The 19,125-nt window shown below is 41.9% G+C and overlaps 1 protein-coding gene across 1 annotated transcript in view; it reads right to left on the minus strand.

Moving 5' to 3' along the window:
* The window catches only part of crppa (CDP-L-ribitol pyrophosphorylase A), a 68,036-nt gene that overhangs the window by 15,992 nt on the left and 32,919 nt on the right, over positions 1-19,125 (minus strand). The window contains exon 9 of the mRNA XM_050046922.1: positions 14,214-14,345. Coding sequence (XP_049902879.1) covers positions 14,214-14,345 — 132 coding nt within the window. The remainder of the gene's footprint in view (positions 1-14,213; positions 14,346-19,125) is intronic.

A 19,125-nucleotide genomic window follows, 5' to 3' on the forward strand; every position in this document is an offset into this window, starting at 1 on the left:
TCACTTACAGCAAACCAGGGAAGCCAAACACAGTCTGTATCCCAGGCCATCTGAGGTCAGGTGCAGGTGCAGGAACATTTCACAAAACAAGACATTTATTACAAGCCAGGTTTTCAGCAGCGCACATCCTGGCCAAAGCTTAGTGCCCTCACTCCCATCCTTAATACAAGCACGAGATCGTAATCGCAGTGGGCCACAAGCCAAACATACAAACATAGGTGAAACACAGTGTTTTTGCACCGCTGTCAAAACATCGGTGCACCGCAGACTCAACATCAGGGGGATAAAGCCGGCCGTGTGGCTTGACAGATGTAGTGTGAGAACAAGAAGGGACCGCTGCAAGAAACTGTGAAGGAAAATCATTTTCACATGACACTTCATGACTGTGAGATTCATTTGAGGACATTAAATACAAGACCAGATTTAAGTTCTTGACTCCTGCCGTGAAATCTGGTTATTTATAACTTTATAAACTTCCAATTGGGGTTTCCATCAGAGCAGGAAATTTGATTTTAACGTTGGGGCCCAAATCCCAAAACTCGCCAGCCGTTTTCACTTTTTTACCAGCTGACTGACCTCCAGACAACTTGGTTGGTCATTACCTCAACTTAAGTTATGCTTTCAGTCTGATTCACTCCTGTTTGATTTTCCAAAGTTTTGTGGAACGTTTGGCCGTGAGCCAACGAACGGATAGAGTTGGAAATTTCTAGGCACCTCACCATTCCCTTCAATTCAGAGGGCTGCTGAGATTCTAAAATAATTATCAGTGCATCTTGATGCATCAGTGTTTTTGATGTTTATAAATGATTTATTTGTCTCATTGTGTGTCTACTTGCTGACTTTTGTCCATCTGTGGTTGCTCACACTCAGCCATCCTCAACAAAACTCAAGAACATAAACACAACGCTACATTTCACCGTCCAGTTGGTTCGGCATTAAGGAACATTTTGTTTTAACAAATTTCTCACAGGCAATCGTAATGTCAAGAACAGGGTTTTAAATTACAGACTAACTTTTTTGCATCGAGATCTTTCAAGAGCAAATCGTGATGCATCTCAGAACTGATTTTTTCCCCCATGCGAAGGCTCTGAAGCTACAGGTCCTCAAAAATGTGACTCCACGCTGAGGCAACAGCAGCTACAGACTGGCTGGCTGTAAAGACTGCTGAGAGTAAAGACGACATTAAGGATGTTAAAGAAAGGTAAAAAGCAGTCTTTTCTTTTTGAGGAGCACACATCTAACAAAGCCATCAAAGTGACGTGAAACTGTTACTGTTGTTAATGTAATTAAAGCAAGACACGGCCCCATCAGCTATAATACATTCACCTAGTGTTGTGTCAATCGAGTGCTGATCTTTCAGTCACAGGTATCCACAGCAGTTTAGCCCTTGCATGAAGCGTAACATCTGGCTAAATGATTCAGTTTGGTGAGGGTATGGATCCAATAGTTCCACCATGTGGCCACTACATGTTTTGGTTTGTGATCTTTGAACCATGCTGATTTTATCCAACCAGTGCCCATATGCCGGTTTGGAACAGGCACTTGACACCGCTCTTCCTTGGGAGTGGATACATAAGGAAAACTGGATACAGTGTTGGAAGCGGGGCCCTGTTCATTCCTATAAAAGTTGCTCAGTGGTACTTGAAGCCAAAAAAGTTTGATTTCCAGGTATAAAATTATCCAGATCTTCCCCATCCATCAGCCCACAGAGCAAGTGAACTAGAGAATAAGCCGGCCGAGCAGTTAACTTCCGGTTTATTCCTCCGTTAACCTGAATGGTGGTAAAATTATTCAATCTTTTGGCTCTTCCTGACTTTCAAAATGTTAATGGGCTGGATGGATCAAATCCTGGTGGTGAAACGAGTCATTTCATTTGGGTTATGACGCTGAAAAAATTTTTTTTCCTCTGGTTTGCATTTGTCTCTTCACCAATGTAAGCCTATGGGAAAAAGGTTTTTTGGGCTCCATGGCATTAAGTGACAGACCCTGACGTTGTAATGTCATGGTTTGGTCACTATGTCAACATAGCTTCAAAGCCCGATGTTGTTCCTGGAGGCTTGGAGTACACATGTCATTTGATTCATTCCGCTGATGCTAGAAATGTTTGAGATGCTATAATGTGACATCTCTCTTAGTTCATCTGTTCTTGAATGTATTACAACAAACAACACAGAGCGAGCTGTACCCAGAATGCAGTTTGGTGGTGTAACAGTTAATAGGGGTCCCCTCTCAATGCACTATAGGGACTACAGTTGAAAATAAGCCAGGCTTGCTAAACTGGAACATTTACAGAACTCTTCATCAATGTGAACTGTCTCTGTAACCTTCAACTGTACAAATAATCAAAATAAAGAAATACACTGTGTACTTCTGGCTGTAGTAACCCACTACTTATATGTCCTGTAGAGCTCAAGAGCTCACATTTGACAATGCAGTTCTTGGGCCCTCAGCAATACAGCCGCCAAGTGCAAAGTTGATTTGATGAGATGATTGCAGAGAAAATCGAAGGACGGACGGACAGACAAACAAAGACTCCTTCCATTTTAGTTAGATCAGATTTGGAGGATATATTTTTGGTAAGTTTTCAAATTCTAGTTGGTGTGGAACAGTCAAAATTAAGTTTTATGGTAAATGCACATATGAAGAAGAAGGAGCTAATCTGCAAAATTCAATGTCACTTGGCTCATAGATGGAGCTACAGCAACATGTCAGATGTAGCTCGTCATATCTCTGGTCATACCTTTGAATCATCTGTAAGTCATTCTGACACTAAGCCCTCATATTCCTGTAAAGATTTTAGGTAATCTCAAAAAATCCTAACCACTAGCAGCCAATGAGCAGGGAGATAAATCGAAGGCGTAGAAACTCCAACAACACTCATTCATTCATCATTTAAATGCTGTTTGGTAATGTCTTCATGATGACCCTGTTGAAGGCCACAAGCTGAAACACGTTGGTTTTGCCATAAAGCAGCCAATCAGCATGATCATCTTTTACTATGTTTATAAGGATTTAAATGCAGCTTTAAAATGTTTCTATTGTTAAAATAAATTGGATGGTTTAGCCTTGACGTAGGTTCATGCCCTCTGAGTGACTGGAGGAGCTGATACATTTAGCAGCCCGAGCTTAAGTTTAACCAGCATTTTGGGGCATCTGGTGGTATTTTCCCTTTGCTGAATACACTGTGTGCAATTCCACAGCTATTTTCCACCACACCCAACCAGACAAGCATGTGTACCGAGAGGTCCCTGCAAATAAAAGCAGAGCAGGAAGGTGAGCGCCACAAAAACAATCTTTGATGAGGCCTGTTAAATGAAAGCATAATCCCTGTAGAGCCGCGCTCACCCACGACAGAGCTGAAGAGCTGCAGGAAAACTCAAACCAGGACTACTGTGGGTGGTCAGAGACAACTCAAAACCAAGTGGCAAAACAAACATACACGTATGTTTTGCTCTTACGCTGAGTGATTGAATGTTTACAAACTAATTGTGAGGAGCTGTCTTGCATTAATCCTCCATAAGGACACACGGTCCGTTTGTAACACTAATTCTCTCCTGGAATGTCATTTCCAAATCGTCTGTAAGAGCTGGAGTCAAGTCATATCAGCCCAAACAGTGCGCTCGCTGGTCTTTTTAATCTACGAAATCAAAGCTGAGTAAACACCGCTTTGGTATGTCTAATTCCTTGAGCCAAACTCCAGCGGTCAAGTTTCACACATACCGACACACATCTGGAGCGCTCTCAGCGTGGAAGATCAAGCTTGATATCCTGCACATGTTGCGGCAGTGCGAGTCTCTCCCAAAGCTCTGACCCTAACACTCTACAAATACATCACTGAGGAGGGGAGCGATCCCCGGGCTTCTGTCTGTATGGAGATGTCAGGATTCCACAGAGGGAGCCAAGTGCTCTCATCCATATTTCCAGGGGGATCTTAGATAAAGTTTAAAGACATAATTGTCAGAACAAAAGACAAGTACTTAGGCAAACAGCAGGGGAAAAACTGTGTGAAGGGGCAGGGTGGATGTTGGACGCTAAGTGCAGTGGATCAACGGAAAGACTCGCCAAATCCGTCAGCCCTCCCAGAGATGTTATTGGGGTAACCGAAAACAGCTTTACGAAATGCCACGTCATTTCTTATCTGTGCTGCTTTCCTCAGTGTTTTGATTAACATATCTAGTGTTCATTCAGTTCAGTATCACTTCTCAAACAGCAACTCAATATCAAGAGCACTTTTTCCTCCGTACTTAAAATCTCTCCTCAGCTGTCAATCGACTTCGCCTTGCCAAAGAGGCTAATGCATGCAATTTTAGTAATCACATCTGTCTCGTAATGGAGATAACTCCTCGTTTTTAAACACTGGAATGACGATAAGTCTCTAAGAGCACATTAAAGGTTCCAGCACTCTTTCATCTGAGGACAATTGCTGGATTTACACAGAGAAAGGTTGAGAGTGTGCTGAAACAGTAGAGACAGCAGCCATCCCTGATCACCCTTGACCCCGCCAGGGTGCCAATACTTAGGTGTCACAGCGAAAGCCTCAGTTGGTTGTGTAGGGTTTCACCTGTCTGCCCTGAACAGGATAAGCTGCGTATGTCGCCTGACGGATGTACTGTGGGAGAGAAAGTGTGGACAAAGACCTCTGGAGAAATCATTTTCCCTTGGCGCTTCATTTAGAAAATTCTCCAGGAGTGTGTAATTCATTTTAAGGGAATTAACTAAAGGAGCAGATTTCACTTATGGAACTTTGCAGTGAAACCTGATTGTTTATGACTTTATAAACTTTGGCTTCACTTTAACACTCTTTATAGCCATGCTAGCTTTAGGGATGGAAATGTCAGTAGGTCCACCACTTTGGTTCCAACTGAAAAATCTCGACAATTATTCCATGGATTGCTATGAAATGTTGTACTGACATTAACAGTCCCCGAAGGACGAATTCTGCTGACTGTGGTGATCCCCAAGGCTTCATCTAGTGCTACCAGCAGGTCACAGTTTTCACTAACAGTGAAATATCTACAAATCTATTGCAAGGTTTGGCACAAAATGTGGCACAGACACTCATGGTCAATAACTTACTTTGAGTAAAATGTCTCGCCAACAATTGTATGAATTTGCATGACATTTAGTCCAAATATTCAAGTCCCCCTCAGGATGAATCATTAATACCATTAGTGATCTCTTAAATTTTCTTCTAGCACCATCATCAGGTAAAAATGTGTCCACTACACTGGTTTTGGTTTATGACCCAATACCTGCAAAACTAATATATTTAATATGTTTAATTTTAGCATCTAAACTAGGATGGTGAACATTGTTAACAACATACTCTCTTAACATCAGCATCCTTATGAGTATGTTGGTGTTAGCTTCTAGCTCAAGTACAGCCTCACTGACTCACTGCTAGTGCTTACACTCTTAGTCTGATAGCAATATTCTAAGGGACAGTTCACCCCAAAATTGAAATTACAAACATTTCCTCTGACCGGTAGTGCTATTTATCAATCTTAATTGTTTTGGTGTGAATTGCTGAGTGTTGGAGATATCGGCCGTAGAGTTGTCTGCCTTCTTTCCAATATAATGGAACTAGATGGCACTCAGCTTGTGGTGCTCAAAGTGGCAAAAAATACATTTGAGAAATTCAACATCAATGTCTCTTTCCAGTAGTCATGACCTGAACCTCCATTATAAAACAAGCGAGAGGAAGCAAGGGAGACCTAAAGCCACCTGGGAAGAACCACAGGAGATGAAGGCGGAAGGGCTGTCATGGCAACAACTGACTAAGAGGGCACAAGACCGAAGAGGATAGAGGAGTTTCATCAATGGCCTATGTTCCTCAGGGAATTTAAAGGCCTAAGTAAGTAAGTCAGTAGTCATGACCTGGTTATTCAAGATAATCCACAGACCTTGTTGTGAGCTGTTTAAGGTAGGAACTGTTTTATTTCTACTGAACTACAACCGCCAGTTGACCCTTCGCTAAGCCTCTCCCTTAATCAGTCACTGCTGAATCCTACGTTAGCAACCGTGTGTAGCAACCGAGAGGTCCGTCAAGCTTTCAGCAGAAGCTAATATGCTGAAGCGGCGTGCTTATGGTAACGTTACCTTCAAGTCCGACACCTGATACCCAAAAAGTGTCGAAGCCCAAGACCCAAGGAAGATATGGCTAAAACAGTATGGAAGACCAAACGAACAGCTGAATCCAGCAAAGATCAATAAAAACATCTACGTTTGTTCCAAGTTAAGATGCTAACTAACGTTAGCTAAGGCTAGCTTTGTGTGCTAGCTGCTCTCCCTTTGTCTGTCCCAAGGAGGGAACATAACTCAACATTAACTTAAATTTAAACCATATATTGACTTACCCTGCTGTACAAGAACATTCTTTGTCTTTCACGTGAAGTGTCAACACGTGAGGTGCCTGACGCTTGCATTGCGACTGGTGAGCTTTTCCCTCTATTTTAATGTTCTCGTGATTTATACTCCGCCAGCAGATGATATTATGAATGTAGCTCTCACATGCATATTGAAGACCTTTCTGTCGGCTTCTCTCTGATATCTCCGAACTGTTTTTCCAGAAATTTGATGTAATTTCCTTTGGAATATCTCTCACTGATATCACCGAAAATATTTCTTATGCTAGGAGCGAAAGCTTGACGGACGTGTCAACAGTAACTAAGGGGGGCGGGGCTTAGCGAAGGGTCAATTGTGTCACCACATTGAAGGAAGCGTGCATCTACTCATTGACAAGAGGCTTGTGTCTGTGATAGCTAAGCTGTAACATTAGCTAATTCAGTGGTGCTAGGTGAGCTATTAGTAGATGCACGCTTCCTTCTGCGTAGTGATACAGTTGGTGGGTGTAATTTGATAGATAGAAAGTAGTTCCTGTATGAAACTGCTCACAACAAGGTCTGTGGATTGTCTTGAGTAACCAGGTCATGACTTCTGGAAGGAGACACTGCTGTTAATTTTTTAAATGTATTTTTTTGGTGCTTTGAGCACCACAAACTGAGTGCCATCTAGTTCCATTATATTGAAGAGAAGGCAGACATCTCTACGGCCGTTATCTCCAACACTCAGCAACTCACCAAAACAATCTAAGATTAGATAAATAAATAAATAAATAGCACTACAGGTAAGAGGAAATATCTGGATTCTTGATTTTGGAATGAACTGTCCCTTTAGACTAAATCAGATAATCTGTCACAGCTTTTTGCACAACTTTCCCACCCCTGTTTCCTTCCATGCAATACTGTCCTCCCCGTTCAGACCACTCGTTTATTCAGCAGAGGACAACTGTTGGATTTAGCCTGAGAAAAGTCCGGAGTGTGCTGAAACCACAGAGACGACAGTCCTCCCTGATCTCCCTTGACCCCAGCGAGGGTACAACTCCACGAGTGTCATAGCAAGAGCTTCGCTGGGTCGTGTTTGGTTTCACCTGTCTGCCTTTTAGACCTAGATCTGAACAGGTAGAGGAGAATAGACCTATAGAGCCCTCTCCTTTTCTTCCTTTCTCCCTCCCCTCCCTCCTCTCCTTTCTCTACCTCTCTTTTCTTCCCGGCCGGCTAATCTCTTCTCAGGTTTAGGATTCCCGGTCCGGGCTCTTTGAGGAGGAGGAAATATGGGGTTGGGTAAACATCAGGGCTCTCACTGCAGGGATTACAACACCCATATATCACCGTGACAACTCCCTTTTCAACAGTTGAAAAGTCGCCAGGACCCTGTGTGAGGAGGGATCCAATGACACTTCCTATCGCCACTGCAGACACTGATATCGTATACCGTCACCGTTTTCACAACATCGTGTCAGTTTATGAGGATCCGGTGTCTGCACATCCTCAGCCAACGTCTTTAGATCAGTTTGAGGTTTTCACACATTATCGCACCTGATGTTTGGCTTGTGGGCATCTTCAGAGGAGCAACAACACAAACGGAAAAAGGCTCTAGAGGAGCGCTTTGATCACATGTCCTTTCAGAGAGACTGCTGTTCATTGTCCGTGACTCCATTTCACTCTCTCCTCTCGACGAAGCGGAGTGGCACGCATGGCGACACGCTGCTGGATGCATTGTGCCTCGGTGGCTCAGTATTACTGTGAATCATGTGAAACCACAGTCAGGCCTCGTTTGAGAGAATCCACTTTTTATCCAAGAAGACATTACTAAAGGTCAGTGAGGTGGATTGTTTTCCCAACCTCTCTGGGACGAACACAATTCCATGTGCTCATGCATTTTAACTGTCAGAGGTTAAAATTCAATTAACCAAATGGCCGTACATTTCCAAAGAGGTGGGTGCGTCCAGTATTTCCTCAGAGTGATACATAACGAGGGGCAAGGGACACTTAAATGTTCTCCACAGTTGTTCTTCTCACTGGTGTCCAGTTGACAACAGCCAGTCGTGTCAGAGCACAGAATGAAATCATTTAGGGAGGAACAAAAAAGACTCAAAGTTTATGGAGGATTATCCCTAACAAGGCTTTGTGTAAAAATTTGGAAAATACACCAAGTATTGACGTCATACTTTTTTATCCGTCTGTTTTTGTCTAGAAATTATAAGAACTGCTAACAACAAACACACAAAGAGACACAGGAACAGTGCTGCTTTGTACTAGGTTTTTTTTTATTCTGAAAATGTTTGGGTCCACGACCCCTCAAGGGCCCTCAGAGTTATTGCTGGGGGCCACCAAATTATTGTTTGATAATTTCATTTTAGTTTTAAGGTTTTTTTATCTTAATAATTAAAATATGTCTGAAAATACACATTAACATGAACCTAACATGTTATTAGCAAAAATAAATTAGCCTATTATTAAAAAAAACAACAACCAATGTAATTTACAGTACACAACATTAATGACAGGCTAACTGCTATCGTGACGTAACGTTGTGCAATCATATGAGCTAGCTAACATCAAGTCACTGTGCAGCACTTATCCAATATGGCAAGGTGAGCTAGATAGCGAGCATACTATTGAAACATATTGGCCAATTAGCTGTATTATTCCTGTATTATTATTCCAAGTGGGATTCCTCCCACTTTCCAAAGACATGCAGGTTAACTGGTGACTCTAAATTGTCCGTAGGTGTGAATGTGAGTGTGAATGGTTGTCTGTCTCTATGTGTCAGCCCTGTGATTGTCTGGAGACCTGTGCAGGGTGAACCCCGCTTCTCGCCCAGTGTCAGCTCGGATAGGCTCCAGCCCCCCCACTTCACCCAACAGGATAAGCGGCTAAGGAAAATGAGTGAATGAAGGAATATTATTCCAAATGTACGGACATTCTTGTGAGCCACAGTGGATCGTGTTTTAACTTTTTGAGCAAGAGACTCTGACACACCGTCCACCTCAGAAACTATCAACCAAAGTGCAGAGGGTTAGGCTAATGCATGCTAAAACTGTTGCTGAGTTAGCAGCTACAGGTGAGCACAAATGAGAGAAGACCTGGAAATATTCACAGAATTATCTCAAGTGCAGCTCAGTTTTATTCAATGTGTAGTAGGGGGTCCATATATTTTGAGCTAAAGGGTCCTTGTCCTAAGAAACGCTGAAGACCTCTGGTTTACTGGATTCAAAATATTTCAAGCGACATGCAGCTTTGATAATAAAATTCAAGTTCTGTGTACTGGCAGCATGTCTTGGTATGGCACTCTTAGTTTAGTTTAGTTTAGTTTTATTAGATTGCATAAAACACAAGAGTACATATTACCCATGCACGTTGGCTAACACAATCGAGGATAAAAACACAATAAAGTCCAGGACTTATTTCCATTGTGGTCCTCTTAGCTTTCATAAGAGAAAAAGCTCCACTGATGCCAAGTTAAATGAGCACAAGTCTTATTTGAAGCATGGATTAAGCACAAATTAAGTATTATTAGTTGAGTATTTCTATTGCATGCTGTGATAATATTATGTCAGGCACCGACTATGTTTACACACATAAAATAATCCGTGTTGTTGTTGCCCTTTTTCTGAAAAAGACAATATTCCTGAGCTGTTTACATGGCTGATGAAAATTAATATTCCACTAAGTTCCTCTTTACATGCAACCGTGCATACTCAGATTAACCTGCTCTGTGTTGTTTATCACAGCAAAATATGGAAAAGTAGAAAAGCCAAAGCTGCTTATGCCATTTTGCTTCTTTGCATCAAAATTTGATTCTTCAACCACCTTCTTAAGAAAGTCGGTGTTGCGATATTCGAGCATATCCAAAAACCTGTTGATATCCAAGTCTGTCATAATGTTTAAAAGCAGGTGTGTTTCTGCTTCCAACCAGAAATGTGGGTTTTGTTTTAGGCATGCATCTCTACCCCACCGCTTTGTAAACTGTTGGCTTGGTGGTTTGTGTACAATGCACAGAGCTAACCGTAAACAGGCATGAGGCTGTGTGTCACAAACTGCAGTGAAAACCCCAACTGAGAAGCATATTCTGAATGTACTGCATGTCCGAAAAGTGCTCCTAATATCTGAATAATACTGACATAACCCACGTGTCTTCATCAGAAAATGCTTAATGTGGAATATCCAAACGCAGTATGCTGTTTACATGATCAATATCAAAATTGAAATATTTTCTTATTTGGAATAATAGTGGAAAATTAATCTCTAATCTCAGAGTGCTGCACTAAGTTCAGCACTTAATGCTTCAGTTCATCATCTGTGGTGTAACGTGTCAGATTTCCTCACAGACAGAGAAATTAAAAGTGTGCGTCCTGGTCATAGCACAGTTATAAAATCCTAGTGCACCACGACGCGTCTCTCCTGATTGTCTGCTGGCTGTGCTGCCAGTCGAAGAATCAGTCACAGTGGATGGCAGTAGAGAAGGTCGAACAAGAGTCTGGTTCAATAGCAGTTTAGCCAACTTCACCGACAGTCTGCCTCACGCTGTTCCCCATTTCCATCACTGTTAATTTTGTGGTGAGGTCATGTTGAAACAAGGTTTGTAAAGTTCACTGCCTGCCATGCTGTTGCTCCTGCATTGCATCTATGTACAACAAACAAACAAAAAATGCCGTGACTCTAGTGACAAAATATGAGTCGACTCCAGGGCTTTTGGGGGGACGGCTCTAGTGTGGTCGATGTCTGACAACACGATAAAATCTCTATAAAAATCAGAAACCAGATTATTGTGTTGATGCGGAACATCAAGCTGCTTTGTTCTGAACTGAGTCACTGACAGAGTTTGTCATTTCATTGCCAGTGGTGTTGAGACACATAAGCAGCATTGCATGTAGATGGATAAACATTTATTTTAAACGATATATTGGCACAAACATCGTATTAATATGAACTGAGTGAATGTTTACTGGTACAAAGTGGACTGTCAGATGTCACAGGAAGAGCACATGTTGAAAACAGCAGCATAACTAAATGTTTTCAGCATTCTTCTCGTAAAAAGATAACTTGAGACTTCCAAACAGGAAAACTTGACCTTTTGTTGCAGGGAACAGAAAATGTAATCCAGGCTGTTTTGTCGTGGGGGAAAACACAACACGTCAGCCTTTGTGTGACCTCTGGATGTCGAAAATACGGACTTGCATGGCAAAGAGTTATGGTATTCAGTTATGTTGCTGCTCATATAATCGCAGTGCCATCTCAGATGTTTATGGTTTTCATGGGGCTGTTTTTCTTGTTTTAATTAAAGCAAAAAACTCTGAGGACAAAAACTAAATAGAAGAAAAAGTACATTTTCAAGCCACCCGCACAGCTTTAATGCATCTTTCACCAATCAGACTGATTGCCTAAAAATGTGCACTATGTGTGCATTATTGCCTGCTGTCAGATCTTTTCTTAAGAAAAAAAAAACAAACCTAGAATTTGTAAGCAATATTCATATATACTGTGCGGCTTACAGAGGAAGTGTTGCCAGGCATCTCCACAAGTATGAATAAGGCCATGTGGGAGGAATTATCCTCATTATAACAGAAAAAACTAACAATGATTTATACAAGGCTGTATTCTGCTGTTCCACTATCTCATAACGATAAGCATTTTATCATGGTGAAACACACATTATCTCCGTCCACTCCCTTCCTCTTTTCTCTGTCGAAGCAGGATGACTAATTAACAGCATTAGTTCCATAATTCAGAGGGAAACCATGATGTCCAACATCCGATAGCTGAATCAGACTCATATGTGGCCCAGCAGCGTATCTCATACCTCACTATCAGCAATACAAAGCAGCTCGTTTTGATTAGACACTGCGATGTTAAGGCTCGACGCATGATGCCGAATCACTGACCACAGGCGGCCAAGCCTCCTCTTTCAGCTCATCGTTCTCTTTTGCAGAAGCGAATAAAGTCGACCTGCTCAGACATCCCCTCGCCTAAGGCTTTTACACAGGCTTTTACAATTGATTTGTGAAGTGACGCGGCCGCCAAGTAACCTCATTTATCACCCTGCTGCAGTCACTCATGAACATAAATCATGACGGATGTCATATTTAGAGCCAACAAAGCCATGAATATTCAACATTTGTCTTCGGTTTGCCTACACATCTGGCCCAAATGTTGTGATTTGTCTTGACGGCTTTGGTAGCATGACTCCTGACATTTCTCACTGCGCTGGATGAATAATTCCACCTTATATAATCCCATAATTACTGTGCAGTCAGTTATGGATTTCAGGTCAACCGCATCCACCCTGATGACTCCAGTGCACACTTGGCGGGCCTCGCAGCAGATTCCCATGACACACAGCTCAACCGTGGAGGTTCAGCCTACACGTGCGGTGGGTTGAGCTGCTACAGGCCTGAAGCACCTCTGCATCCTTTTCATCCCGCTGGCATTTAGTTGAAACAATACTGCTCAACACGTATGCAGAGGTTGACATCTGCCCCTCTTAATCACTGGTGGACACACATTAATTCCCACTCATGGGCCTGTCATGACAACTACTTTTGATATACTGTCCCAAAAACAATTGCGATAAACGATACCATTACCATTTTGAGAACATTTTACGTCCTGCAATAATATGATATAATATAATATAATATAATAGCCTAATAATGCAAGTATACATTTTCAAAGAGGAAGGAATTTTTAATTCTTAAGAATATTTAGACATTGGAATTGGAATATGAAAAAACTATTTCACACATTTTTATTAAGGTATTTAACACCTGTTAATAAATACAGCATTAAGACAGCATATAGAAAAATTGGCCACAAAAGTAAGTGCTGCCTCTTGTGACAAGTAGACGAGCTTGGCAAAGCCTCAGGAACACTGCAGTTACTTGTATAATCTGGCCGGTGTGCTGCAGTTGGCTCCCCGGGATGAACAGCCTGGGAGCTGGGCAGTTTCCTGGTGGATTTACGGAGTGGAGGATGAAGTTGTTGGAGGGTAAAACTACAAACGACAGACTTTTTGATTCATTTCCACAGGTTGGCAAGCTAATGACTATCAGCACTGTGCCTCTTTAACTCCAAAAGTGCAGCTGCAGGCTACCGGTAAGCCACACTGCTGTCTTTTAAGTGTTGTTTTGTCTTTGAATTAGTTGGTTGGTTGGTTGCTTAGTTATGGTGAAAAGTAGGACCAGAGGTTTCTTTGCCTGGACTGATGACAAGCTGTAACTATTACTGAGAGTAACATAAGGTGGTGAAGGCGGCGGAAAAAAGAGATTGGGAGCCAATGCAAAACAAATAAGGTGATATATCAGGGCGGTACCTGGGGCAATATCCATTGATGGAGGAAGCCATAATGATGGTAAAGGAGTATCCACACAAGAAGTATAAAATCACAAAAGGTATGTAGACCTCGGTGTAATGTTTTGGCTTGGCACATTGTGACTGTTAAGACCCAATCAGGAAGCGAACGTGGTTGTCAGTCTCCATTTTTGCCCGTCCAGACTCAAACACAACCCAGAGTTTTCAAACTGGGTCAACAGTGTTTTTAAGGGTCTCCATTTTAGGGGTTCCAATATGCTGGATTGGTGCAGATACTAATGAAAATGCATTAGTGCGGATGTAGCTTTATTCACACTAACGGGCAGACATTTATTTCCACTCGCACGTATAAAGTACACACCTGTCCAAGCGTGAACACATAAAGATGTGTGATAAAAGACAGCAGCCTCGCCTGAAGCGTAAAAGCGTGACAAGACATTGGAACAAGACACTTGAAGACATTTCCCATTCTGTTTTGTTTGGCCTCTCTAACATTCACAGGAACTCTGAGCTCACTTCAGGAAGGAATAAAAGAAAGACGGGGAGAGACTGAGAGCTTACCTTTGACTGATGAAGCTGGATGCCGTAAAGAAGAATATTTCGGAGCTTGGCTGCTGAGGCCAGGTCCATGATAGCTGCTGGCTCTGCCACTCTCCCGCTGACGGACAGCTCATCTGAACCGCTCAAATGCACCTATCAAAACAAAAAGCCACCGCGCCCAATCAGAAGATGCGTGCCAACAGAGAGGATCTTTTACCAGAACAGCAATTATGCCCATTTTTTGAGGCAATTACAGCTCATTGTTCAAGTACTTGTTTAAACATGTTGCAACTCAATCAGCCTGTTTATTTAAGGTTGTGTTCAGAGATCCGCTGTGCTGAGAGTAAACAGAGGTTGGTTGATGCACAGTCCTGTCTGAGGATATAATGATTCTCTAATTCAGCAGTAAATCTTAAAGGCCTCTGGGGTTTATTTTCTCCAATTAGAACAGCATAATCCAGACACATTGGTTCACATTACTGTGTCATCCTTAATCCAAAACTTAACCGATTTCCATAACCGTCCTGCTGACAGAAACTTAACTCGTGATTTATTCCCTGCAATTATTTTGTCATATATCCTCGAAACCTGCAGCAGGGAGGCACGAAAGTCGGGAGAATCGTTTCGTATGTGTCAAGACGTCGGCTCTAAACGTGTAATTATTTCACTCACACTTGAATATCAATCAGATGTTCGCTGTCATCAGGTGACATTCAATTTGAAGAGTGATTACTCAGCACATTAGCAGGTGTTAAACCTCCAGGTCACTAGTTCACATGAGTCCACTCAAACACTGACAGAGATATCTGTGCAGACAGTGTGAATTACTGAGTTATAAAACACAAACTGACACACGTGTGCAGGAACAATGGCCTGAATTAAATTATCAAAAATGTTTTTTCTGTCATGGTGACCTTACTTAATCCAAAAGGGTTAAATAAAGACAGATGTTCCTCTGTACTTCATTTACACTTAATATTCACTGAGTGACACTTATTTATATTTTGGAACTGTCCATTAAGACCACTCATATCTACCTCTGGCCACTGGACCGGTCTACTGGGAGGGTAAAAGAGGAAATCTACTCAAACAAACTATTTAGAATAGCTTTGTACGATGTACATTTTTTTCTCTATTTACAACAAGACATCAAATCAAGCACAGCAGAACTACAGCAGCTAGTAACACAAAATGTTTCAGATGATCTAAAACATCTGCAGTCCGTGTCAGGTTCGGGCATCATACTGTTTCCATACTGCAAAAACGGAGGCTGAAAAAATTCTGATTAAACAGTAAAACTAAGCAGTGCTGATAAAATATGAACCACGATTCTGTTCCTGCTTTGCCTATTTCTCACCTCCAGTGTTTTCAGGAACATATTTAAACTTACTGTTTAACTGTAAAACAAGATCGCTTGTTACTGGCCAGCTGCCATAATGTTTTTTGGACATCATCCACCAGTGGCAGCATGTATTGGTCCTTCCATTCTGGAAGCCGTAGGTTTTCTACCTCTTGCAAATGCCACAGCCCTTTTCTCTGTTTTTTTATGGTCACGTAGCACCAGTTTCAAAAGCATTTGTGTCTTTCTACTGCATAAACACTTTTTAGCAGTGAAATTATTCTTTAAGTAGAAGAAGGGCAGGACAATAAAGTGCTGCAGGGATGACATCTCTAGGCTGACACGGACATTAACATTGCCCTGGTTCCCTCATCAAAAAGTCTATGGAATTTTTCCATTGGGTTTTTGGATTATTGCAGAAAATAAGCTCTGTGGCAAACAACAGTTTATGATACTCACACGTTTTGTTCAGTATGATAATCTTCACAAATTATAACTATTTTCATAATTTTTTAAGTGTAAATACAATCGCCAGAAGTAAAAAGCTAAAATTAGGCTACAAACAAACTACACCACAGTCACATAACTTAAGGTCCCCACCAGACACTTTGAAGGCAACTGGACTTGCTTGAGTTTCTTGAAGACGTATCACCTCCACCTTCCAAGAGGCTTCTTCAGGTCTAACAGACTGGTTCGGAGTTGCACGCTTTATACTCTGTGTGGGTGTGAACCCTTACAGAGTCGTTGAGGTCGCATGTGAGCTCTGTTACAACACTTCCAACGTCAGTAAGCTGTGTAAGTAAAAAGTCTGCGACTCTGCGTCTGTTAGACCCAAAGAGGCCTCTTGGATGAGAGGTGACATGTCTTCAGGAAACTCAAGCAAGTTTAATTACCTACAATATTGCACTAAAGATTACAATGACCTGGATGACTGAGAATATTCACAAACATGACTCCTAAAAGCTTCAAAAATCACAAGTGGGGTACTTACTGACATATTTTATGCCTTAGAACAAACCACGAGTCTCTTTAGCTTGTGTTAACCACAGACCTTATTTGCATCTAACCAAAAACCCATTCAAACCAAATGACTTCGACTGAGGTTTTTTTTATATTTTTTTTTAAAAAAACCACACATTTAACGAATGATGCATAACATGTGTCCTGGTAAGAAAACAATAAACAAGGCGGAGGCAAAGACAGTTTCTCTGATTCAATGGAGTTTGCTATAGCGCTTAAACAATGAGCAGTTGGATGAATGTGTGTCATTCATCCAGTTTCTTTTATTAATTCAATTTGTTTGTAACCCCTCAAACTTAGTTTCACCTGTGACTTTAATCCTAACACAGTGTAAAGCATAAAAAAAAAATCATAAAATAATTTCTGAAGTGACCTGACATGTGATTTTAACTGCCAGTTACTAAGAAACAAGTGTCTACGACATAACACAAAAAACTTCTGGAACAGATATCAATCACAGATTTATGATACTTCACAATGTGAGACATGAGGTGCTAATATCAACAACATGGCGCTTTTTCTTTGAATATAATGCTCGAGGTCATGGCACCTCATTTTCACAGGTGGTCTGAAACACTGACTTCCATCGTCTCCGGCCTCGAGGCTACCACCTTCACTTCAAACTCAGTTATCCCTCCACTGATCACTAACATGTGATCAGACCTGTGGTAAATAACGGGGTGCGTGTGTAATCTAACAACCGCCTCCTGCCAAAACAAAAAAAGGTAAGAAAAACACTGCGGTGCTGAACTGAGCCTCATCACTTACAACCGTGAAACTCTGAGGCTGCTTCACGTTTCTCGTAGTCACAACTACCCAGGCTGACTTCACACACATTCTGACGTGACCATGAAATGAGGTTATACAGGGAGAAGGCACCTCTGTGTGACCTGTTAGAGTCATGGATTATTTTCTGTGTTTAAATGCTCTTTGCCTTCAACTTTATAGACTTCTGATAGTCTGATTTCTGTGGGGATGCAACCAATGAATATTTTTATTATTCATTTTTACTTCTTTATTTCAATATATCAGTTTATTTATCAATTTATCAGTATTTATTTCTACAGGACAGAGTAGAGTAAGGGCGCATTCACACCAGGATAGTCCGGGGGACTCGGTTCGATTGGGCGGGGAATGCCGAAAAATTTCACTCATTTGGTTCGGTTCACTTTCACACTGCACTTTTTAAAGCGGACAAACCGCCTGGACAACATCACACAGTTACAACAGCTGCTCATTTGGGGGCTGTATTGCCCGAAAGGACCACTGACCAGGAAGAAAAAAAAAGCATGAAGAAGAAGAAAACCCAGCTAATCGATTGGCCAGGACCGAAAACGGAAATCCATTGTGGGTAGCCACAAGCAACTGCGACATATAATCCTCTGACCATATATCAATAAGCACCTGAACCCCCTCACGACTCCACGTCTGCCCACGAGACATTTCCCAACTTTTTCTTTTTTTTTTTTTATCTCTGCTTCTCCCGGTTTGCGCTGTTGGCTTTGTGTTTTTTTTAACTACCCAAAATGCACTACGCTCTAGTCTGGTTAACTTCCTCTGTTTGGTTTGCTGGATAGTCCGTTTGCATTTCCCACTGTAAGCGAACCACATCAGGGTTCACTTGCAAGTGAACCGAGACCCCCTGTTTTCAAGCGGGTTCACTTGTTTGGACTGCACCAGAGGTCGAATGAGCGTTCACACCACTCCAAACGAACCGAACTATCTGTGGAAGTGGACCAAATAGCACCAGTGTGAATGCGTCCTAAGACAGAGGAGAGGAGAGGAGAGGAGAGGAGAGGAGAGGAGAGGAGAGGAGAGGAGAGGAGAGGAGAGAGGAGAGGAGAGGAGAGGAGAGGAGAGGAGAGGAGAGGAGAGAAGAGAGGAGAAGAGTCAAACAAAAAAAATGTAATAGCATAGAGTAGCCTACAACACAGTAAAATAGAATAGAACAGATTGGAGTGGAACACAATAGCAAAGAAAAGAAGAAGACAGAATAGAAACATGCTGTCAGTGGGAGTTGTGGGAACTCTGACATGCTTTTGTAAGGAGTCAATCCCACTAAAACCAGCTTTGGTCTGTGTGTTTACAAGTGTGAATCCATGTGTGTGTGTGTGTGTGTGTGTGTGTACCATCCACACAGATAAGAGCTCAGCTCCAGAGGAGTAATGCTGCGTGACATCTGCAGTGAGTCAGAGCTGTTTTGTGGTAAAAAATGTTCCTGTGTAGGTTTATTTTTTTCTTATTACCTGCTGTTGTTTCAGCTCTCACTCTGTGTGTTAGCTGAAGAGGTCAATTTTCCAAATTAAAACTGGGCTTAAACAGGCCTTTCACAAATATTTAGATGTTTCTCTGACCAGATTTGATCAGCTTGTTTGAGGTTTTTCTCTCAGTGAGCTCTCAGGTCAGTGTTTCTCTGCTAGTGGGCCAACAGTGAGCGAGGCTGAGCTGCGGCGCTCTCCTGGGAGGTGTCCGGTTTCCAAACAGCTACAGAGCTCATCAGGGGACCTGAGGTAGACTACAGGTGACGTTTTTACAAGCGGAAAAAAAGACAAGGTTTGGCTCGCCGTGTAGTAC

Source organism: Epinephelus moara, chromosome 6, assembly GCF_006386435.1.
Source record: "Epinephelus moara isolate mb chromosome 6, YSFRI_EMoa_1.0, whole genome shotgun sequence".
NCBI classification, from domain to species: Eukaryota; Metazoa; Chordata; class Actinopteri; order Perciformes; family Serranidae; genus Epinephelus; species Epinephelus moara.